Source organism: Ips typographus, linkage group LG3, assembly GCF_016097725.1.
Source record: "Ips typographus isolate SLU linkage group LG3, UJ_Ityp_2.0, whole genome shotgun sequence".
NCBI classification, from domain to species: domain Eukaryota; kingdom Metazoa; phylum Arthropoda; class Insecta; order Coleoptera; family Curculionidae; genus Ips; species Ips typographus.
This window is the reverse complement of record NC_138424.1, coordinates 17934298-17959309: the sequence shown is the minus strand read 5'-3', so window position 1 is coordinate 17959309 and position 25012 is coordinate 17934298. Positions and strand designations below refer to the sequence as shown.

The following is a 25012-nucleotide window of genomic DNA, read 5'->3' as shown; positions in this document are numbered from 1 at the left end:
GATATCCATCTCCCTCTATCCTGTGCTGAATTTAACCAGTTGGTTTGGATCCGTTTCAGATCATCTGACCTCTGCTGCGGAAGGCGTGGCCTCATGGTCCATTCTAGTCCATCTGCCGTCATTTATTCTGGCTAGGTGACCCTTTCAGTTCCATTTTAGAGTCGATATTCTTGTGATGGCATCTGTTACTCCACTTCTCCTCCTCGCCTCTGTGCTTGGAACTCAATCTCTCAGGGATAAGCCTAAGATTATTCTTTCTATGCTTCTTTGCGCTACTCTTATTTGGTTCGTGGTGTTCTTTGTTAGAGTCACTGTTTCGGCTCCGTAAGTTAGTACTGCTAAAATACATTGGTCGAAGACTTTTTTCTTAAGACACATGGGAGTATCAGATCCTAAGATGTAGCTCAATCTTCCAAAGTGCATGTAATACCTGTTCTTCTGCCAATTTCACAGGATGATATATATTATGTTTGATTGTAGGAGGTTCACTGTTAGGTTATCACTGACAACTAGATTTGTCATGAACTTTGTTTTGCCTATATCGATTTTCAGCCCAGCCTCTCTGGATGCTAGGCTCAGCTCGCTCATCATTTCTTGCGCTTCTTTGAGATATTTTCTAATTAATACTGAGGTGACTAAGTTTTTCACCATTAATGGTGCACTAAGTATATTATAGTAGACCACCATAATATGCTTAGTGCACCATCATAGCTGCTCTATATTGGACTCACTATATCTACCCAGAGGCCAAGAAACCTGCCCTTATTCAATCCACCAACCACATCTTCACCCACCAGTAGACTCCCCAGAGTACACCCAAAGGACATAACTCCCGTCTTTGACATCTTCATAGATAGTCAGTTGGCAGCACACCACCTCTTTATCCTTGCTGCAGATACCACTTTCTTAGGGCTATGCCAAAGCACAGTGGCTTCATCATCAAAAAGTGTAAACCTCCCGGAGATCTTAAGGGTCGACAGACCATTTATGTAGATCAAAAACAAAATGGCACACCCCTGTCTATCCCCTGGTCAACAGACCGGACCCCACCAAAAAGGACTTTCTGACTTCGTCTTCCTAGGTGCGATGAAAACCACCTCTAACTTTACCACCAAAATAGCTGATGACTGACACAGTCAAATGCCTTTGTCAAGTCACAGAAAGCAGCAATCGCACACTCGCTATCATTCAGTCTCAAGTATAGATCTTCCAGAAATGAAAACATTGCATCATTTGTGCTTCTATATGGTTGAAAACCAAATTGACTCTCCGACAAAATATTGTTCCTTACCATAAACGACATCAATCTTCTTTTCACCAGCTTCTCAATAATTGATGAAAACTTAGGAAGTATGAAATTCCTGCCAAGTTACGATCTCCACCCTTAAAGAGAGAAACAACTAAAGAGGACTTTAAAAATGAGGAAAAGTCTCCAGTAGAAAATGATCTATTGACCTACGCCATAACACTTAACACGTCAGAGGAAAGTCTCTTAAAGCTCTCAATTGAGATACCATCGTCACCGGATGCTCTCAAATTTTTCCTTCCTCAAAACACTTCCTTCAATTCCTCAGAATCCGTAAAAGTTCCTTCCTAATTCGTCTGTTTGCTTTGTCTGCGATTTTATTTCAAAGCATTGCTGAATCTGTTACACAAAGTTACCTTTTGAGCATTATCAATTAAACTGGATCGAAGATTAAAAGTAATTCCTCAGTATTTTCTCTGGGTTCACACTCACCAGAAAGTTCATCATCTTTACAATTTAGTTCAATACTCATTTCTTCTTCTTCTTCTATTGCCCTATCCGATTGCGGACGTTGGCTATCATCATGGCTATGCGGATCTTATTGGCTGCGCATCGAAACAGTTCAGTAGATGTTGCTCCAAACCATTTTCGCAGCCAGAGCCATAAAATTCTTCTTCTTCCAGGCCCTCTCCGGTCATCAACTTTGCCTTGGATTATGTTTTGGAGAATTCTGTATTTGTTATTTCTCATGATATGAGCAAAATACTCTTCACAGTAAGCATGTTTTCAGGCTCACATCCCATTCTTTGGAGTACTTCTTCGTTTGTAATTCTTTCTATCCAAGAGATTCTAAGAATTCTTCTGAAAATCCACATTTCAAAAGCTTGTAGCTTTTTTTCCATAGTGTCTGACAGCGTCCAAGCCTCCACACCGTACAAAAGAGTGACTATTCTGTTCTTTAGAGCCAGATTCAGATCTCGACCTGACAGGAGCGGTCTAATCTGCATAAACGTACTTCTCGCTATTTCAATTCTATGTTTTATCTCCTGTGAGTGATCCCAGTCCTCGTTCAACGTGCAGCCGAGATAAAATAACTGATTGGACTGGATTTTTACTAATCACCATATATTTGGTCTTATTGACATTTAAGTTCAGCCCGTACTCCTCATTAGTTTGGTTGACCCTGTGTAACAACTGTTGTAGCTCCTCTATACTGTCCGATAACAAGACGGTGTCATCAGCATAGTTGTACAAGACGGTGTGATCACTCATTTGTACATCATCAAATTCTGAGAAAATCTGTTCCAATCTTTGATTATTGAACTCTAATTCAGTTACTTGATTATCATCAATGGAAATTACTTTAATAATGAAATTTCTGTTTGCACCATCGTTTCATAACAAAGTAGGACAGTAAACCGCAAACAGTTTTGTTCCAGCATTTGTAGTTTTTGAGATAACCGGGAAAAGTGTTGTACATGTGGCTGGTTCAGTTTGGCTGTTTTTTTGACTAATTTTGTTCATTTTTGCAGACGTTCCCAATTGTTGTAATATTTTACCTTGTTTATTGGTGGTTGCCTACGCTCAATGCGTTTCACGCAAGGACATTGAAACTGTACGAAATATGTAAATACTACAGTTTTTGGAATCACGTACCAGTGTGGGTTGAAAAAAAATAACGCGATTTCGCGAATCTTTTACAGCAGGTACGTGACGCGATTCTGAAATAATACTTTCAATGCCGAAACCATCAGTTTCAGTTTCAATTACGAAAACCAGCAAGTATACTACTTGTAAAACGCCTTTTACGAAAAAAAAAACGATTGGCAAACATTAGGAGGGCGTTTTTGCTTTTAATCGACCGTGGTGGTTTTAGTGCTGTTTTTATGCAAATAGGTTATGTAGGCAGTAAATCAGGGCAATCAAATCTTACAGGGTGACTTTCTAGTTGCGAACAACAAACGCGTTTCCTCTTCGTGTCAACGCTATCCATTGTCTTGTGCGACACAAAGGCTTCTTACTTCTTTGCCCATACAACTCAAGAACATTTAAACGTACTCCGGCTGCGTTTTATGATAATTAGGCCATTGTTTGTCTTTGGGCTGCTCAATTTGCTATACGCGATTCGATATTAGAATAAATGGAACGAGACCCTGTATACAATCTAAAAAGTCCTTGTGCAAACAGACAAGACAACAGGTTGCCAACACACACACACACACCAAACTCAAATCGGGGGTTGCCCACGCAAAATTCTTCTAAGCCACGGCTAATTTGTTAATCTTGTAAGCGTTCCGGCTTATTTTGCATGGGCAGAACGAGTTCAACATTCGATTTTATTTGCGATTTTTCATCGGGGACAAATTTACGAACCGAACAATCGACTCGCGGATAGAAATGCGGATTTTTTGAATGCCGATCGTGCGCTGCTCGGAATGCGCTTATGTAAAGCCGGTGACAATGTATCAAGTAACATTCTGAACCAGTAATCTGGTCAAGTTGAGATGAAAGCGAAAGGGCAAGTGATGTATCATGTTCAATTGGGGAGAAGTGATATTCATTAAAGAAGAAATGTAATTTTTTACTAGTTAGGTACCATAATTTGGAGTTAATGTAGAATATAGGTGCAGGAGGTAACTATAGTCCTCCGTTTGTAGGAGTTACAATCATTCAAAAATTTAAAAATGCTATTTTTGCAAAAAGTGCAATTTTGGAAATTTTTTAGTTTGCTCCAGGAGGGTACCAATGCACAGCAAAGGTCAAAGAACCTTAAATTAAGTAAAATAAGTACAAAAAAAACACTTTCAAATTTTTCATTTTTCAAAAAAATTCAAAGAATGGGGGGGTCTTTTTTTACTGCTTTTTGATATTCAATATCTCGGTAACATGAAAAGCTAGAGAGGCCCGTTTTGGCTCATTTTGCAGTATTTTTTATGTTCTTTCTAATGGCGTTTTAGTGAAATCTATATGAGTTCAAATAAAAAAGTTACAATCATTCAAAAATTGAGGTATTAGGGGTCTTTTTTACTACTTTTTGAAATTTAATATCTCGGTAACATGAAGAGCTAGAAGGGCTAGATTTGGCTCATTTTGTAGTATTTTTAATGATCTTTTTAATGTCGTTTTAGTGAAATCTATAAGAGTTCAAATAAAAAAGTTACAATTATTCAAAAATTGAAAAAATGCCATTTTTGCAAAAAGTGCACTTTTGGCAATTTTTTTAATTTTGCTCCAAGAGCGTTCCAATGCACAGCAAAGGACATGTTTATACCAAAGGACCTTGAATTAGGTGAAAAAAGTACAAAAAAAGCACTTTAAAATTTTTCATTTTTCAAAAAAATTCAAAGAATGGGGGGGTATTAAGGGTCTTTTTTTACTACTTTTTGTAATTCAATATCTCGGTAACATGAAGAGCTAGAGAGGCCAGTTTTGGCTCATTTTATAGTATTTTTTATTTTCTTTCTAATGGCGTTTTAGTAAAATCTATAAGAGTTCAAATAAAAAAGTTACAATCATTCCAAAATTGAGGTATTAGGGTCTTTTTTAGTACTTTTTGAAATTCAATATCTCGGTAACATAAAGAGCTAGAGAGGCCAGATTTGGCTCATTTTGTAGTATTTTTTATGATATTTTTAATGTCGTTTTAGTGAAATCTATGAAAATTGAGATATTAGGGGTTTTTTTACTACTTTTTGAAATTTAATATCTCGGTAACATGAGGAGCTAGAAAGGCTAGTTTTGGCTCATTCTGTATTATTTTTTATGATCTTTTTAATGTCGTTTTAGTGAAATTTATACGAGTTCAAATAAAAAAGTTACAATTATTAAAAAATTGAAAAAATGCCATTTTTGAAAAAGTGCACTTCAGGCAATTTTTTTAATTTTGCTTCAGGAGGGTTTCTATGCACAGCATAGGGCATATTTATACCAAAGAACCATAAATTAAGTAAAATAAGTACAAAAAAAAACAGTCATTTTTCATTTTTCAAAAAAAATCAAAAAATGGGGAGGTAATAGGGGTCTTTTTTTACTACTTTTTGAAATTCAATATCTCGGTAACATGACGAGCTAGAAAAGCCAGTTTTAGCTCATTTTCTAGTATTTTTTATTCTCTTTCTAATGTCGTTTTAGTGAAATCTATAAGAGTTCAAATAAAAAAGTTACAGTCATTCAAAAATTGAGGTATTAGGGGTCTTTTTTACTACTTTTTGAAATTTAATATCTCGGTAACATGAAGAGCTAGAGAGGCCAGATTTGACTCTTTTTGTAGTACTTTTTATGATCTTTTTAATGTCGTTTTAGTGAAATCTATAAGAATTCAAATAAAAAAGTTACAATCATTCAAAATTGAAAAAATGCTATTTTTGCAAAAAGTGCACTTTTGGCAATTTTTTTTATTTTGCTCCAGGAGGGTTCCAATGCACAGCAAAGGACATGTTTATACCAAAGAAACTAAAATTAAGTAAAATAAGTACAAAAAAAATCACTTTAAAATTTTTAATTTTTCAGAAAAATTCAAAAAATGGGGAGGTAATAGGGGTCTTTTTTTACTACTTTTTGAAATGTAATATCTCGGTAACATGAAGAGCTAGAAAGGCCAGTTTTGGCTCATTTTATAGTATTTTTTATTCTCTTTCTAAAGTCGTTTTAGTGAAATCTATAAGAGTTCAAATAAAAAAGTTACAATCATTCAAAAATTGAGGTATTAGGGTCTTTTTTAGTACTTTTTGAAATTCAATATCTCGGTAACATGAAGAGCTAGAGAGGCCATTTTTGGCTCATTTTGTAGTATTTTTCATTCTCTTTCTAATGTCGTTTTAGTGAAATTTATATGAGTTCAATTAAAAAAGTTACAATTATTCAAAAATTCAAAAAATGCCATTTTTGCAAAAATTGCATTTTAGGCAATTTTTTATTTTGCTCCAGGATGGTTCCAATGTACAGCAAAGGGCATATTTATACCAAAGGACCTTAAATTAGGTGAAATAAGTACAAAAAAAACACTTTCAATATCAATTCAATATCTCGGTAACATGAAGAGCTAGAAAGGCCAGTTTTAGCTCATTTTGTAGTATTTTTTTATCCTCTTTCTTTCAGTTTTAGTAAAATCATTCTAGGATTTGGCTAAAGCTCATCTAAACACAGCTTCTCCTTTAGCAAAATCTTAATAAAGGTCATCTGCATATTCGGTTTTTAAAGAACGATGATACTGCTGCTACCTATTACTGCTAGAGGGCATCACAGTCACATAGTAGGTGTATTGTAGGCAATTTCTCCTCATCTCTACATCAGGGTGGTTCAGTTTTAAATGTCAATAACTATGTTGTTTCAGAACAATGATTTTATGTAATTTTTCTGAAAAATTCTTCCTAAGGAGAATACAGTCCTTAAAAGTTCAGTTGATGATTTCCTGGTCAACAGTTTGAATAGAAGCGATAACTTGTTCAATAGCAGAAGCTCTCTTTTTCAATTCGACTGTAGTTTTGCTGTGATTTTGAGAGGACCTTGCTCATATGAAATACTGCTTTCTCTGTTCCATCTGCATAACGTTGCAATAGAACTCCTCCGACACCTGTACTATATAATAAAATTCTGAGGAGGGTCATAGTGGGCAAGAAGAAGTGGACCCTTCAGAATGTTTGGAAAGCGGAATTTTGCTTTTGACTCAAATTGAAGGCACTGTCCTTTCTAAGAAGTTCCTCAAGAGGACCTTTGATGCGATGTAACTGATTTACGAACTTGCCATAATAATTGACCAGTCCTAAGAAGGATCGCACTTCCTTTTGATTTGCTGGACGACAGAGTCACACCATCGGTTATGACGATGACTCCAAGGTACTTTACAGACGGACTGTAAAACTTAAATTTTGGTAGGTTGAGAAGAAAACCCCATTCTTGCAAACGTTGAAACACCTGATGAAGCCGTTGGTGGTTGGTTGGCTAGTGTCATTTGACCGATCGACATGTTATTTTCAGGGCGCTCTTTGTAATATGAAATCATGGTAATCAGAAAAAAAATTCCATTTCAATTATGAAAAAATCTAATATTGCGCCCATAAGAAAATTAAAAGTTGATGATGGTAACTAAAAAACGAAACGTTGTATCTCAGATATGATACTTCAGTATTGTGTAGGCGAATATTATCTCATAAGACAAATAAAAAAAAAAAAAAAACTAATTTCGAAAATGTTGAACTTGATCTGCAGTTGTCATATCTTCTATATTGCACCTCTAGGTTATAATTGCACCAAACAAAAACAGTTTTGGTAAATATATTTTTTTAGAGGCCCTTCTAAGCCATCGTATTCAATAAAATCACAAATTGACAAAAATAACAAAGTGGTTATTTAGTACTGAAGGTTCTAAAGTTACGATCTCGTGGAGAAATCGTTCTGTCGTATAGGCAAGCAAGGGAATTTGCAAACAATAAGGAAGGCTTTTTGTCATTAACTAAGCCGTATTTGGCTATTGTTTTTAGTCGTGGAGATTAAAAATCCCGGAAAGTTTCCCGATGAAATTGCGTTGTGCACGTTTCGACGTGTGTCGCAATGGTACCCGGTGGTTGTGTGACTGTATCGCGCATTTAAATCCAATTATCGGAATGTCCGGGCCCCGTATTAGGCCGATCGCAGATAAAATAGGGAAAATCGGATTCCGTGTATCAGATTGTAACTTAGAGGCTTAACTGCAGAAAAATCGCAGCTTAGGATGAAGTCTTTTGCTAGGTCTTCACGATGGTTTCGCGTTTCGTCCTGATTTTTGCTAGAAAATGCTACCATGCGAATTTTTATCTGCCGCAGCAGGTAATTAGCCATAAAATCATATTGTTTGCTTGCCATTTTTGCATATAAAGATACATCAATCTTAAGTAAATTAAAAGAACTGTCATGACAATGAACTATAAATCCCAAACAGTTTGAAGTCTGTAATCGTTTCAATACAATACGGTTAGCTAATTACTGGAAAGTATAATTTTAAATAATTTGTTTTTTAAACAAATCCTGTACTGAAATATGAAAGTTATCCGGGCTTATAAGCCGTGTGGTCCAATGGAATTGGAGTGCCTACATAAGAAGAAGCTCCAACTTTTGAGATCACTGGCTTTTCTACTTTGATACCGTGACACCAAGACCACCTTAAAGTTTCTCAGGATTAAAAGGACTTTCCCATCCAAGCAGAATCTACGATCAAACCGAACAAGCTCTTTTACGTGAAAGAATACAAGATACTCGCCGGGATTTGGCACGCAATGACCATAAACTTCTGGATATCAACTTGCACCTGGCAAACGAATTACATTGGAACGACTGAAAAAGAACAGAGAGTCAAAAAAAGAAGTTTGATGCTCTGACACAACAGAACCGGCAATCGGATTTAGTAAAAGCACCACCTGAAGACAGACACTGAGAACTATTGTCAGTCTTACTCAAAAAGAACTGTCTGCTGAGTGTTTTGAGCAAAGGAAGACGTTTTGCGATAGTACTTGCAAAGCTGTCGGTAGAGGAAATCATTGCAAATGTGGAGAGTGGAATAAGGGTCGTTGCCAATACATACCGCATAGCATATAAGAGCAGAAACGTCACGGATTCTACAGCGAGCAAAGCCCCCAAGAAGCAATCTCACTTTTGGAGAAAGAACAGCTCTTAAAACACTCAATCACGACAAGGAGATCCTCGTTTTACCTGCTCATAAAAGAAACGCAACAGTGATATATCAACGACTGACTACGTAGGGAAGATCGAAACCCTTCTGGATCCCATAACCTACAAGAAGTTGCCACGGGACCCAACAGCTCGAATACTTAGGAGCACAAAGCAACTTATTAAAGATTCCACGACTGTCGCTGCTGAAGATGAAACTCAAGAAGTCAGAGGCCCTTCCACCCAGACCTTATGGTATGTACCTACGTATGAGATAGCAAACTACCTTACAACACTCTTTCAATCAAAAATAGGAAAGACGTACAGCTTCATAAAATACTCAGCACATTTTGTGGACAAATTGCATGCCTTAACTCCAGGTGACGTTCTTGTGAGTTTTGATGTTGTTTCTTTATTCACTATGGTACCCATCAAAACGGCTATGGAGCAGATAGAACGAGATTTTCCATTGGATATCGCCAAATTGTTCAGACACTGCCTAACCACCACTTACTTCCAATGGCAAGGTGAATTCTTCGAACAGAATCATGGTGTAGCAATGGGCAGTCCTCTCAGTCCGGTAATAACAAACTGTTTTATGGAAACATTCGAAGCAAATGCTCTGGTAACCGCTCCAAAGAAACCAAAGTGACGATACCTTTGTAGTTTAGAGCCACGGTGAAGACGAACTGCAGCAATTCTTGGTACATAGCCAGAAGCTTCCGAAACCTCACTTTAAAGTGCTAAAAGCCTCTTAAACGTTACTTGAAAGTGCCAGAGGGATCTGAAAGGTTACTTGACAGTACCAGAAGCCACGTGAAAGTCTCCAGAAGAAACTGCTGCAATGGCACTTGAAAGTACTCAAAGCCTCTTAAACATCACTTTAACTGTGTTCGATCCACTGGAAAAATTCAAAATCCTCTAAAACTTTACTTAGAAGTACTAAAAGCCTTTGTAACTTCACTTGAAAGTGCCAAAAGCCTCCGAAACCCCTCTTGAAATTGCAAAAAGCCTCTTAAACATCACTGAAAAGTGTCAAAAGCCGCTCGAGAGTACCAGAAGTCACTTTAAAGTGCCAGAAGCCTTTGAAACTTTACTTTAAAGTGTCAAACGCCACTTGGGACTATCCGAAGTCACTTTAAAATACCAGAAGCCTCTAAAACCTTACTTGAAAGTGTTTAAAGCCACTTGAGAGTATCCAAAGCCACTTGAAAATGCCAGAAGTCCCTGCAAAGTCACTTGAAAGTGCTAGAAGCCTCCGAAACCTCTCTTGAAATTGCAATAAGCCTCTTAAACGTCCCTTGAAAGTATCAAAAGCCGCTTGAGAGTACCAGAATCACTTTAAGGTACCAGAAGCCTTTGAAACTTCACTTTAAAGTGTCAAACGCCACTTGAGACTATCCGAAGTCACTTTAAAATTCCAGAAGCTTCTAAAACTTTACTTGAAAGTGCCTAAAGCCACTTGAAAATACCAGAAGCTTCCGAAGCCTCACTTCAAAGTGCTAAAAGCCTGTTAAACGTTACTTGAAAGTGCCAGAAGCCACGTGAAAGTGTCCAGAAGGAACTGTTGCAAATGTCACTTGAAAGTTCTCAAAGCCTCTTAAACATCACTTTACTGTGTTCGATCCACTGGAAAATGCCAGAATCCTCTAAAACTTTACTTAAAAGTACTAAAAGCCTTTGTAACTTCACTTTAAAGTGCCAGAAGCCTCCGAAACTTCTCTTGAAATTGCAAAAAGCCTCTTAAACGTCACTTGACAGTGTCAAAAGCCGCTTGAGAGTACCAGAAGGCACTTTAAGGTGCCAGAAGCCTTTGAAACTTCACTTTAACGTGTCAAACGCCACTTGAGAGCATCCAAAGCCACTTCAAAATGCCAGAAGTCCCTGGAATGTCACTTAAAAATGCCAGAAGCTTCCGAAACCTCACTTGAAAGTGCTAAAAGCCTTTTAAACGTTACTTGAAAGTGCCAGAGGGATCAGAAAGGTTACTTGAAAGTGCCAGAAGCCACGTGAAAGTGTCCTGAAGAAACCGCTGCAATGTCACTTGAAAGTTCTCAAAGCCTCTTAAACATCACTTTACTGTGTTCGCTCCATTGGAAAATGCCAGAATCCTCTAAAACTTTACTTAAAAGTACTAAAAGCCTTTGTAACTTCACTTGAAAGTGCCAGAAGCCGCCGAAACCTCCTTTAAAATTGAAAAAAGTCTCCTAAACATCACTGGAAAGTGCCAAAAGCCGCTCGAGAGTACCAGAAGTCACTTTAAGGTGCCAGAAGCCTTTGAAATTTCACTTTATAGTGTCAAACGCCACTTGAGACTATCCGAAGTCACTTTAAAATGCCAGAAGCCTATAAAACCTTACTTGAAAGTGCCTAAAGCCACTTGAGAGTATCCAAAGCCACTTGAAAATGCCAGAAGTCCCTGGAACGTCACTTGAAAGTGCCAGAAGCTTCCAAAACCTCACTTGAAAGGGCTAAAAGCCTCTTAAACGTTACTTGAAAGTGCCAGAAGCCTCCGAAACCTCTCTTGAAATTGCAAAAAGCCTCTTAAACATCACTTAAAAGTGTCAAAAGCCACTTGAGAGTATCCGAAGTCACTTTAAAATGCCAGAAGCCTCTACAACTTTACTTGAAAGTGCCTAAAGCCACTTGAGAGTATCCGAATTCGAAGAATAAAATATAGAGGTATTATTTTTTTATTTGAATGAATATAAATGAGAAATAAAATGAGTGCGGAAAAATAACTTTACCGCTAATAGTTATTGACCTAACAAGTGCGGAAAGTAATACTTTCCCGTACGTCGGCCGAAAGAAGAACTTTTTCCAACTCGGGTACATTTTCGCACTGATTTGACTGAGGAAATTAGTACTTTTCACCACCGGATGAGGTAAAGTTACTTTTTTGTCACTCATTTGATTTCTTACTAATATAAATATAATACAACAAATAATAACTATACAGGGTGATTGACATGGGATTTCTTAATTAAGAATACACTTCTTGTAATCACCCTTGCAAACAGAGAATACAAATCTTGTAAAATGAAATGAATGCGGAAATCTCACGTTAAATAAAAAAACTATAATCAAATAATTTTTTTTCATTTAGCTTAACTTAGTAGTTTGTTAAGTTTTTGTGAAATTCCTACATTATCATCGTATTGAACTACATAAGAGATACAACTAATTTGTGTAAATTATCTAATACCCATAAGGGGGATTAATGGTCTAGACGTCAACCATTTTGATAACTGAAGAATTTCTACGTATGATAAGTGGTATGTTCCAAATCTCGTGACTCGTTCGATTCGTCTAAAATTTGAATTAATAAAACACATTTAATGATGTGCACGATTCCAGTGAAAGTAATTTTAATTTATGGAAGTCGGGACCGAAATAACGTACCGTTATGGATGTTGTTAGCTGCGGTTGCATTCGTTACATGCCTGCATGCAGTTAATGGTATTTGCAAAATTTGCTAGATTAGAAACTGATAGAGCTTATGCAAGTTTCCAAAATTTTGAAGAAAATTAAGAATTATGTTTTAAATTTTCAAAGTTTGAGACTGCGAATCAAAAGAGGTTTACAAAAGAACTGTTTGATAATCGAGTGCAGTAAGTATATTTGATTTGTAGAAAAATTACGTCTTTGGAATTCATAATAGTAAACTATCCTACACCAAAAATAACCAACCATTGAAGTGATAAAAGCTACGAGTAAACTGGTGTTTGTTTGTTTTTTAGCTTTAAAGAGGATTGGAAATGTCTAAACTATATTTTATAACAAAGTTTATCATAAAATTACATTTTGTATAACAAAACAAAGTAACACGTCAAAAACCTCACTTAAGAGTGTAGAAGCCTCTGGAACGTCTCTTGAAAGTGCCACAAGCCACTCGAAAGTGTCAGAAGCCTCTGAAACGTTACTTGATAATGCCAAAAGCCACTCGATAGTATTAAAAACCAGTTGAAAGTGACCTCTGTAACGTCACTTAAAAGTGTAAAAAGTCTCTCTCAAACTTTACTTGAAAGCGCCAAAAGCCACTTAAGAACATCCAAAGCCACTTGAAAATTGAACTTCAAAGTCTTGAAAGTCTCTGGAACGTCACTTGAAAGGGCCAGAAGGATCTGAAAGGTTACTTGAAAGTGCCAGAAGGATCTGAAAGGTTACTTGAAAGTGCCAGAAGCCAAGTGTCCAGAAGAAACCGCTGCAATGTTACTTGAAAGTGCTCAAAACCTCTTAAACATCACTTGTGCCAAAAGTCACTTAAAAGTATTAGAAGCCACTTGAAAATGCTATGATTCTTCTGAAACGTTACTTAAAAGTACTAAAAGCCTCCGAAACCTTTCTTGAAATTGCAAAAAGCCTCTTAAACGTCACTTGAAAGTGTAAAAAGCCGCTTGAGAGTACCAGAAGTCACTTAAAGGTGCTAAAAGCCTTTGAAACTTCATTTTAAGGTGTCAAACGCCATTTGAGAGCATTCAAAGTGACATGAAAGTGCCAGAAGAGTCTGGAACGTCACTTTAAAGTGCTCAAGTTTCTTAAACATCACTTTCAAGTACTAAAATCCACTTAAAAGTATTAAAAGCCACTTGAAAATGCCAAAATCCTCTGAAACTTTGCTTAAAAGTACTAAAAGCCTTTGTAACGCCTCATAAACATCACTTTTAAGTGCCAAAGGTCAATTAAAAGTATTAGAAGCCACTTGAAAATGACAGAATCCTCTCAAACGTTACTTAAAAGTACAAAAAGCCTTTGTAATTTTACTTGAAAGTGCCAGAAGCCTCCGACACCTCACTTGTAATTGCAAAAAGCCTCTTTAACGTCACTTGAGTGCCAGAATCCTTCAAAATCTCTCTTGAAGTGCCAAATACCACTTGAGAATACCAGAAGTCACTTTAAGGTGCCAGAAACCTTTGAAACCTCATTTTAAAGTGTCAAACGCCATTTGAGAGTATTAGAATTGACTTGAAAGTGACAGAGGCCTCCGGAATTTTACTTAAAAAGTGTTAAAATCCTCTTAAACGTCACGAGTGCCAAAAGCCACTTGAGAGTATCCGAAGCCACTTGAAAGTGCCAGAAGTCTCTGGAACGTCACTTAAGGGTGCTCAAAGCTTCTTAAACATCACTTTCAAGTGCTAAAATTCACTTAAAAGTATTAAAAGCCACTTGAAAATGCCAGAATCCTCTGAAACTTTTCTTAAAAGTACTAAAAGCTTTTGTAACTTCACTTGAAAGTGTCAAAAGCCGCTTGAGAGTACCAGAAGTCACTTTAAGGTGCCAGAAGCCTTTGAAACTTCACTTTAAGGTATCAAACGCCATTTGAGAGCATTCAAATTGACTTGAAAGTGCCAGAAGTGTCTAGAACGTCACTTTAAAGTGCTCCAATCTTCTTAAATATCACATTCAAGTGCTAAAATTCACTTAAAAGTATTAAAAGCCACTTGAAAATGCCAGAATCCTATGAAACTTTACTTAAAAAGTACTAAAAGCCTTTGTAACTTCACTTGAAAGTGCCAAAAGCCTCCGAAACCTCTCTTGAAATTACAAAAGGCCTCTTAAACGTCACTTCAAACTGCCAAATACCACTTGAGAGTACCAGAAGTCACTTTAAGGGGCCAGAAACCTTTAAAGCCTCATTTTAAAGTGTCAAACGCCATTTGAGAGTATTCGATGTTACTTGAAAGTGCCAACAGCCTCCAGAATTGTACTTAAAAGTGGTAAAAGCCTTTTAAACGTCACTTGATAGTGCCAAAAACCCCTTGAAAGTATCCGAAATCACTTGAAAGTGCTCAAAGCTTGCCAAAAGTCACTTAAAAGTATTAGAAGCCACTTGAAAATGCCAGAATCCTCTGAAACGTTACTTAAAAGTACCAAAAGCCATTGTAATTTCACTTGAAAGTGCCAGAAGCCTCCGACACCTCTCTTGTAATTGCAAAAAGCCTCTTAAACGTCACTTGGAAGTGCCAGAAGTGTCTAGAACTTCACTTGGAAGTGCTCAAAGCCTTTTAAACATTAACTTAGTGCCAAAAGTCACTTAGGAGTATTAGAAGCCACATGAAAATGCCAGAATCCTCTGAAACGTTACTTAAAAGTACTAAAAGCCTTTGTAACTTCACTTAAAAGTGCTAAGATCCTTCGAAATCTTTCTTGAAATTGCAAAAAAACCTCTTAAACGTCACTTGAAAGTGCCAAATACTACTTGAGAGTACCCGAACTCACTTTAAGGTTCCAGAAACCTTTGAAACCTCACTTTAAAGTGTCAAACGCCATTTGAGAGTATTCAAAGTGATTTGAAAGTGCCAGAAGCCTCCGGAGTTTTACTTATAAGCGCTAAAAGCCTTTTAAAAGCCACTTGAGAGTATCCGAAGCCACGTAAAAGTGCCAGAAGTGTCTGGAACGTCACTTGAGAGTGCTCAAAGCCTCTTAAACCTCACTTTAAAGTGTCAAAAGTCACTTAAGAGTATTAGAAGCCACTTGAAAATGCCAGAAACTTTACTTAAGAGTACTAAAAGCCTTAGTAACTTCACTTGAAAGTGCCAGAAGCCTCCGAAACCTTTCTTGAAATTGCAAAAAGCCTCTTAAACGTCACTTGAAAGTGTAAAAAGCCACTTGAGAGTACCAGAAGTCACTTAAAGGTGCTAAAAGCCTTTGAAACTTTATTTTAAGGTGTCAAACGCCATTTGAGAGCATTCAAAGTGACTTGAAACTGCCAGAAGTGTCTGGAACGTCACTTTAAAGTGCTCAAGTTTCTTAAACATCACTTTCAAGTACTAAAATTCACTTAAAAGTATTAAAAGCCACTTGAAAATGCCAAAATCCTCTGAAACTTTGCTTAAAAGTACTAAAAGCCTTTGTAACTTTACTTGAAAGTGCCAGAAGCCTCCGAAACCTCTCTTGTAATTGCAAAAAGCCTCTTAAACGTCACTTGAAAGTGCCAAAAGCCGCTTGAGAGTACCAAAAGTCACTTGAAAATTCCAGAAGCTTCTCAAACGTCGTTTGAAAGTGCTAAAAGCTTCAGAAACAGTGCCAGAAACACTTGTTAACCCTAAGAAGATTTTACTTCCCTACAGTTGTGGTTTTTTTGAAAAATCAGGGAGAATTAGCAAGACTTTTGCATAGACCAAAACATTAGTGGGTATTATATTGGTATATTTAAAATTGATGTACAGAAATTGAACAGAACCCTTATTTGAAGATCAGATATTACTTGACTTATTTGAAGATAATCTCTAATGCTTCTTTCATAATATACTTTAAGATAAAAAAACTCGTAAACATAAACGTAAAAGTAAATTTTTTCAAAGCTTATTTATGTTATGATTAGTTGTCTGATATCTTTTATCAAGTCAGTATACACAATTTGAAGTTGTTCCTATTCGTTTTCAAATTAATTTTTGTCTTATTCCGTTTATTACTTTAAAGTATGCACAATTATTACTATTTTAGGTTAATAAACTACATATTATGCAAGAATGTGTATATGTAACAAACCTAATATCTAATACTATCCGGATTTGTTACTAGAAGGGTTGGTGCAGTTTCTAGTCCAACGATTTTTTTGATTTTCAATTTCTAAAACTATGTAATTATTAGTCAATAAAATCATGAAAAAATAACCATAAACTGTGCTGACTTATGAGATTATTATAATTAATATTACTGGAATGGTCAGAAAGATTATTTTGTCATTTAACTATTTTTAATCACTTAATCAAATTCAGTACAATCAATTGATCAGTCTGTCAATCAATCAATTTGAACATTTTTTGGTAGTAAATTGAGATAGTAGCAAGGTTTTTGTAGTTCATCAAAACTATATTTATATCACTTTGGTTATTTTCTTTAACTTTAGTAAAATTCATTATTATTTATTAATATATTATTTTCACTACTCATTTCTAAATGTGTAGCATTTTTAACGTGTTTAATATTTGTAATTAAACTTTTTTATTTGTTGAATTCCAATTTCTACTAAGCAGCCATAAATTGATTAAAAATCGGTAATTTTCTGTAACTGTGTGACGTGTTGAAGTTTATCCGAAATAATATTATTAGAGTTGTCAGAACTTTTATCTTGTTATATATTGCTATTTTTGAATCTTCTATGTACAAAACTTATAACTATAATCAATCAATCATTTACCATGATCTTTGATAGTAATTGATCTTATCAATTGATTTCACACAAATTTGTGTTGCATTATTACGAAACTATTAAAAACTAGCAGTTTTTACTAGTAAATTGAAACAGTAGTTACGTTTCTGTAGTTAAAATGTCTTATGCATTTTGGGTGGTTTTTATCGCTGTAGTGTTATTAATTATTATATTTTTTTCACTTATTTCTAAATGTGTAGCATTTTTAAAACGGGGTTTTCTACATATAATTCCATGGCTAAAGTTCAGTTTTCGTTTTTGCAGACCAGTTTTGCTATTATTTGCAGGTTAGTTTACAGAGTGAGAGTTTCTAGGGTTAGAAGATGATATCTTAGCTTTTAGTTTAGATAATTTTTAATAAATTTATGTAGTAAATTTGTTATGTAGGTTCAGATTACATGAAACCTTTCTTTCTTGACTCTCATCACCACAAAGAGGGCGTTTATAATTGCTCTGAACTTGTGAAAACAGTGGTTTTGATTCCTACTAAACTTTGTGAGATTTCAGATAATGTGCTTCTAAATAAGTCTAAAGCGGTGTTTAACTTTCTACAAGATGCTGCTTCTGGTGTGTTTAGACGGTTCTTTGATACTGCTGTCGCAAGCAATGATAATAGTAACCAAGTTCAGGTATGACAATTTATACAGTATTAATATTTTGCTTATTACTTTATCAGAAAGCTGGAAAACAAATATGTATTATGTTTAATAATAATCTATTTGGATCATTAATATTATTCGTTTTTTTTTAAGTATAATTCTTGATTGAAACATGTTTGATTAACATTAAAACCTTAATTAAATTAATTTTTGCTACATGAGCAGAAAGTGTTTTTCACATATTATTTTTATTATAGGTTCGATATTAAACTTTTCCATTATAACTGTCAATTATGGTATGAATACCAACAGTTATTATAATGTTTATGTTTTACCTATTAATTCAAAAAAAAAACTTGAAAACGAAATAGGTAATAACATTTGTACCCCGAGATATTGAGTTAACCACCACGTTAATGTAATTATTATACTAATAATTTTCTTATTTAATTTAATTCTGCGTTAATAATGTCCTCATTTTAAAACTGTCATTGACTTGGTTTAGAAACTAACAGGCTAATGTTTAAAATGTTGTGTTGCAATTTTTTTTAGAAAATGATCCAATTTGGACACCGGGTATAAATTTGTCATTGAAATTGTCTAAAACTTTCCCCAATAACCGACTCTGTATCTCTAAAGATAAACAAGATCCCCATACATGCAACGCCAATTTGGCTCACCATGTATAATTACCCGGACAGTAATTTTTTTGGGTGATTTTTAAAACTTTGCCATTTCCAAACAAATCAACGGATTTAATGCGGTTTGAACTGTCATTGGGCTTGATATATTGGCTTTTTGCTGACGTTAAAAATTTGGCGTGAGGCGAAGTAAGGGTTGGTACTTGGAATGTGCGTAATGAGGCCGGAAAACTGGTCAACCTACTAGAGGACATGAAGAGACTGAAAATGGACATTCTGGCTGTCTTAATGAGACAATACTGACAACCATATATCCACAGACGGTAGAGGAAGCTAACATGGGTGACGTATGGGTAGAAATGGAGGCTACCGTGACCAATGTTGCGGAGGCAGAATTGGGACATAAACGAAAAGCACAAAAACACGATTGGATGACAGATGAGATACTGGCGCTGTTTGAGGAACGAAGAAGGTACAAGAACAAAGGAAATGGTGATAACTACAAAAAATCCAGAAAGTCACTAGAACGAAGATAAGAGCCGCTAAAAATGAGTGGCTGAAACAGCAGTGTGAAGAACTAGAACAACTACAAAGAATACACGATGACTTCAACCTACACACAAAGATAAAAGAGACGGCAAAAGTAAATAGAAAGAGTCCATTCTCTAATGTAGAAAACGACCAGGGAGAATTAGCGCAGGATGATCAACAGCGTAAAATCATATGGGAAAACTATATTAGCAACCTTTTTGCCGATGAAAGACCTGCTGTTGAAAATATAGACGACAAAGACCTCTCGGGACCTCCCATCACAAAAGAGGAAATTATAAGAGCGATCAATACATCCAAAGATAGAAAGGTGATTGGCCCAGGCCGCATGCCTGTATAGTTGCTTAAACTACTGGACGACAAAAGGGTTATCCACTACAGAATATCAATAAAGTGCGAAAGAAACATTAGATCCACATAATTTGGATTCAGACGAGGTTTAGGCACGAGAGAAGCATTAGTTGCGACTCAAGTACTGATTCAGAACTGCAACGATCAGAGAAAGGACATAATGCTGTGTTTCATCGATTATGAAAAGGCGTTCGACAGAGTCCAACATCATAAACTGATCCAAATCCTATAATAGACGGGACATAGATCAAAAAGACATCCGCTGAATCCAAAGTCTATACTGGAACCAAATGGCTCAAGTCAGAGTTTGTAACGATCTCACAGAAGCAAGACCAATTTGTAGAGGGGTCAGAGGAAATTTGAGGTAATACTGGATCAAAAATTCTGGGTAAATAATGCGAAAAAACTGACCCAGGACTGTCTAATACGGTTCACAGATGGATCTAAACAGGAAAGGGGAAGTGGTGCAGGAGTTTATGGCGAGAGACCAAAGGTAAGCATCAGCATACCACTAGGAAAACACGCCACAGTTTTTCAAACGGAAATATATGCTCTGTTATGGTGCATAGAAGAAAACATTAGAAGGACTTACAAAAATAAGCAAATTCTAATAATAACTGATAGCCAGGCGGCCTTGAAAGCACTGCTTACGTGCAAAACATCGCCAAGACTGGTAGATGAGTGTCTACAGAGAATTACGGAACTGGCAGAACATAACAGGGTAAAACTTGTATGGGTACCAGGTCACTCAGGCATTCCTGGAAATGAAAAAGCAGATGAACTTGCCAGGCAAGGCTCAAATGCAAACATGATTGGACCAGAACCATCTGGAGGCATACCTAGATGCTCAACAAGACGGGTCACTGGAGAATGGATCAACACAAAACACCTGGAACGCTGGAGGACGTACCCAGGAAATAAGCATGGGAAGCAAGCTATTGCAGGACCAAATAAAAATAAGGCTCAAGAACTGCTAAAGTACAGCAGGAAAGAACTGAAAGACCTAACAGCGCTTCTCACAGGGCATGGACCTGTGAGACAACACCTGTCCACCATGAAACTATTCGATGATAACCTGGACTGCAGACTATGCGGGGAGGAAATCGAAACGTTTGAACTCATCATATGTGAATGTGAAGCACTTGGTCAAAGGCGACAAACAATCTTCGGGAAAACTAAGTTAGTACTGAAAGAGATACAAAGAGCACCAAGCAAGGACCTTCTTCACCTCGTACGGGAAACAGGGATAATGGACTGGTGTAACTAAAGTACTACAAACATGGGGACAGTACAATAAGCCATTAGGCTTACGTGCTATCTGGAGCTGACAGCCGACAGACCCATGGAGAAAGAAAAAAAAAAAAAAAAAAGAGGGGTCAGATAATGGTGTGTTCTCTCCCAACTTCTCTTCAATTTATATTCTGAAGCCATCTTTCAGGAAGAACCTAGAAGAACGCAACGTAAAGGTGAATGGTGTATGGGTCAACAATATTCGTTATGCGGACGACACAGTTCTTCTCTTCTTACAGGATTTGCGGGATATGTTTGGGACTGTCGGGGAATGCAGTAAGAACATGGGCCTCAATATCAACACCAAGAAGACTAAATTCATGATAATTACTCAAAAGCCACAAGAATTTCAAAACGGAAGCCTAACATATGAGAATCAACCAATAGAGCGAGTAAATAAATTTAAATATCTAAGAACGTGGCTGTGTGAAAACTGGGAATCAGATGCCGGAAATTCAAAAAAGTGCTCACCAATACTGATTCCGATCCTGGCTTGAGAATTAGATTTGTCAAATCCTATATCTGGACAGTGTTGCTTTATGGCATGGAGGGATGGACACTGAAGGTGAGTACTATGAACAAGCTGGAAGCATTCAAGATGTGGGTCTATAAACGTATACTGAGGATTTCATGGACTGCAAGAAGAACCAACGATGAGGTCTTGAGAATAATCAATAAAGACCGCGAACTGTTAGACACCATTAAACGTCGGAAAACAGCATACCTGGGCCACGTAATAGGCAACGAGAAGTACCAGTTCCTACAATTGATAATTGAGGGGAAGATTGAGGAAAAGAGAGGAATCGGCAGGAAAAAGATGTCAGGGTTCCGCAACGTTGAGCAGTGGACAAGAACTAATGCATACCATACGTAATAAGGAAGAGTGAACAAATGTGATCGCAAACATCCATTAATGGACACGCAGCAGAAGAAGAAGAAAAACTTTGAGTTGATGCACTGTAACTGCCCTATACAGGGTGGGAAAAAAGCGCGTGCAAAAAAGTGAAATTTTCAAATAGTCTCCAATTGACCAATATTTTTTTTTGGTTTTGTTTCAGCATAAGGAAGTGTTGATTAGGCCAATATCTCGGAACGTTTTTGGGCGTTTCCGAATTAATTTCGCATCGTCATGTTATGTTAATACCACTGATATAAGTATGATTCGCTTATTTAATGTGGTTAATAGTCAATTCTATTTCAAATTAATAAAAATTAGATATTTTGGTGACATTTTCAAAAATAATCCCACTAAATACCGCTAAAGTTTTTCGAAAGGTAATTTTAAAGTTCTCGTGGTATGATCTCTGATAATCCAATCCCTTAGACTTTGATGGGCTGTCAAATTTGCATATTTAGTATCAATTTTGCATTAAATAATCTTTAAACCTTTGTAAAACTGAAGCTTTTTTGGACGATTAATTGTATTGTCAAATTCAAATTCCTGATCTGTCATTATTTTGCAGGAACATTTCCTCTAAAGAAAGAAACAAGGAATCTTGCATTTCAATGGAAGAAGCGATTAGATTAGATTCAGTGTTGATAAGAAGAGATTAAAACTAGTTTCTGCACAAACGTCCTTTGTAGCAAGTAATTGTACTTAACACTGATATTTAAAAAAGAATTACAAAAAAAACCACCTTCAAGATAAAAGTTTAAGAATCTCTCTAAAAGTGCTGCTTAAAGCATCTTGTATTACGTATGCCAGCACTTTAGTTAAATATTGTTAACATCGCTTAGAATTAAAATGAACGATCACTTAAAATACTACAAATTTTCATGATTAATGAGCGAGGAAGTAAATTGGCTATGGAGTATTAGCATTGAGTGTCCTCTGAGAAGCTAAAGGAAAAGTGAAATCTTTTGGCAATCACCGGAAATATTGTTTCGAACTAGATCAATGTTAGCGAATTTTTTTCGGCGTCATGGTCATCACTAATAATTTTGACCTAAAGCTAGACCTGCCAATTAATTTCCATATTACGTCAGGGTCGATAATTGATGAGAATTTACTGGCTAATGTCAAACAGTATTAATGGATTGCGTCGATGAGTTGTCTGTTTAAGTGGATCCTGTTTGTATCAACGATCAAGATCATCCATCAAAAAGACCTCGACGTTGCATAGACCAGAAGCTTTCGGGATTGTTGGCCGAGCTTTATTGTTTTAATGCAGCGGTCGCTCATCGTGTACAACCGATTATCGGGATAATTGGATTATAAATATCGGGTTTAATCGAATTACATTTAATTGGCCGTAATTGATCTGAACTGCCACGATCCTAGAAAGTATAACAAAGCGATCGCTAATTGTTTCGACGAGAAATTCTCGCGTCGGACAAACGAAACAAAGGAAACAACCTCAGGCGCCGATATCTTGGCGAAACTGATTTCGAGAAACAAACGCGTGACTTTAATTAGCTCGAGGCTTTCTTCTCTTGAGGTCTTTTCAACAACTTTAAATAGAAAAGTGGGAATCACTTTAGGTAATGGAGTAAATCCTGTTTGTATGCGTTGAAACGGTGCTAAACCTCTGCATTGAATCGTAAACGTCCGCGAGAGACTTTGTTGTCTACTGGCTGTTAATAAAGCTGGAAATACTTAATTCAAGTTATTTTTTCTACTAACGGATTAAAAATTCAACTTTTAACACGTTACCGAATTATAAAAAATAGATTTTTAAGGCACTAGTGCTTTAGAAAAGCGTTTTAACGCAAACAAACAATTATATGCTATTTTGTACTATTGTCCTGGCCTTTCTTCCAGCCTCATCAATCTGAAGTTGATATTAACATGGATGACAGCCTTCCAACATTGAAACTGGTCTGTCAGTATGAGTAGTATACAAAAATATTGTATGATACTCGTGTTAAAAGTGTTTTTATGTGTATATATCCAAACACACTCATATCATAAAAAGCTATTAGAAGAGTAGTGAATTAAATATTGTTTTTTCCTTCTTCTTCTGCTGCGTGTCCATCGTGGTCTTTATTGATTATTCTCAAGACTTCATCGTCGGTTCTTCTTACAGTCCATGGAATCCTCAGTACACGCCTATAGACCCACATCTCGAATGCTTCCAGCTTGTTCATAGTGCTCATCTTCAGTATCCATCCCTCCATGCCATAAAGCAACACTGTCCAGACATAGCATTTGACAAATCTAATTCCCAAGCTAAGATCGCAATCTGTATTGGTGAGCACTGTTTTGAATTTCATTTTCAAGCCGTCATCAGATTTCTGTGTCTGATTCCCAGTTTTCACACAGCCACGTTCCTAAATGTTTAATTTTATTTACTCACTCTATTGGTTGATTCTCATATGTTAGGCTTGAGTTTTGAAATTCTTGTGGCTTTCGAGTAATTATCATGAATTTAGTCTTCTTGGTGTTGATATTGAGGCCCCTGTTCTTTCTGCATTCCCCGACAGTCCCAAGCATATCCCGCAAATCCTCCATGCTATCTGCAATTAGAACTGTGTCGTCCGCATAACGAATATTGTTGACCCATACTCCATTCACCTTAACGCCCACGTTGCGTTCCTCTAGGTTCTTCCTGAAAGATGGCTTCAGAATATAAATTGAAGAGAAGTGGGGAGAGAACACACCCATGTCTGACCCCTCTATAAATTGGTCTTGCTTCTGTGAGATCGTTACCAACTCTGACTTCAGCCATTTGGTTCCAGTATAGGCTTTGAATGCAGCGGATGTCTTTTTGGTCTATGTCCAGTCTATTATAGGATTTGGATCAGTTTATGATGTTGGACTCTATCGAACGCCTTTTCATAATCGTTGAAACACAGCATCATGTCCTTTCTCTGATCGTTGCAGTTCTGAATCAGTACTTGAGTCGCAACTAATGCTTCTCTCGTGCCTAAACCTCTTCTGAATCCAAATTGTGCGGGTCCGTGGCACTTTATTGATATTCTGTAGTGGATAATCTTAAGGAATATCTTCAGTGTGTGACTCATCTTGTTGCATTGTTCTTTTTCGGCAAGGGGACAAAATTTGATGTTAACCATTTGGCGCTATATTCTCCTGTGTTATAAATTCGATGAAATATTGTCTGAAGAACTGTGATACTTTTGTCGTCCAATAGTTTGAGCAACTCTACAGGTATGCGGTCTGGCCCAATCGCCTTTCTATCTTTGGATGTATTGATCGCTCTTATAATTTTCTCTTTTGTGATGGAAACTCCCGAGAGGTCTTTGTCGTCTACATTTTCAACATCAGGTCTTTCATCGGCAAAAAGGTTGCTAATATAGTTTTCCCATATGATTTTACGCTGTTGATCAACCTGCGCTAATTCTCCCTGATCGTTTTCTACATTAGATGATGAACTCTTTCTATATACTCCTGCCGTCTCTTTTATCTTTCTGTATAGGTTGAAGTCATCGTGTATTCTTTGTAGTTGTTCTAGTTCTTCACACTGTTGTTTCAGCCACTCATTCTTAGCGGTTCTTATCTTCGTTCTAATGACTTTCTGGAAGTTTTGTAGTTATCACCATTCCCTTTGTTCTTGTACCGTCTTCGTTCCTCAAACAGCGC

General features: G+C 36.6%; 1 protein-coding gene across 3 annotated transcripts in view; it reads left to right on the top strand.

The window, feature by feature from the left end:
* Positions 1–25012, top strand: part of pigs (GAS2-like protein pickled eggs) — a 148156-nt gene that overhangs the window by 94624 nt on the left and 28520 nt on the right. Inside the window, exons 1-2 of one of the 3 annotated variants that reach the window (XM_081974860.1) lie at positions 17146–17329; positions 17550–17671. The exons of the other annotated variants lie outside the window; for them this stretch is intronic. Of the exons in view, the coding sequence (XP_081830986.1) occupies positions 17161–17329; positions 17550–17671 (291 nt within the window). The 5' untranslated portion in view covers positions 17146–17160. Of the gene's footprint in view, positions 1–17145; positions 17330–17549; positions 17672–25012 lie in introns of those variants that run through there. 3 annotated transcript variants of the gene reach the window in all.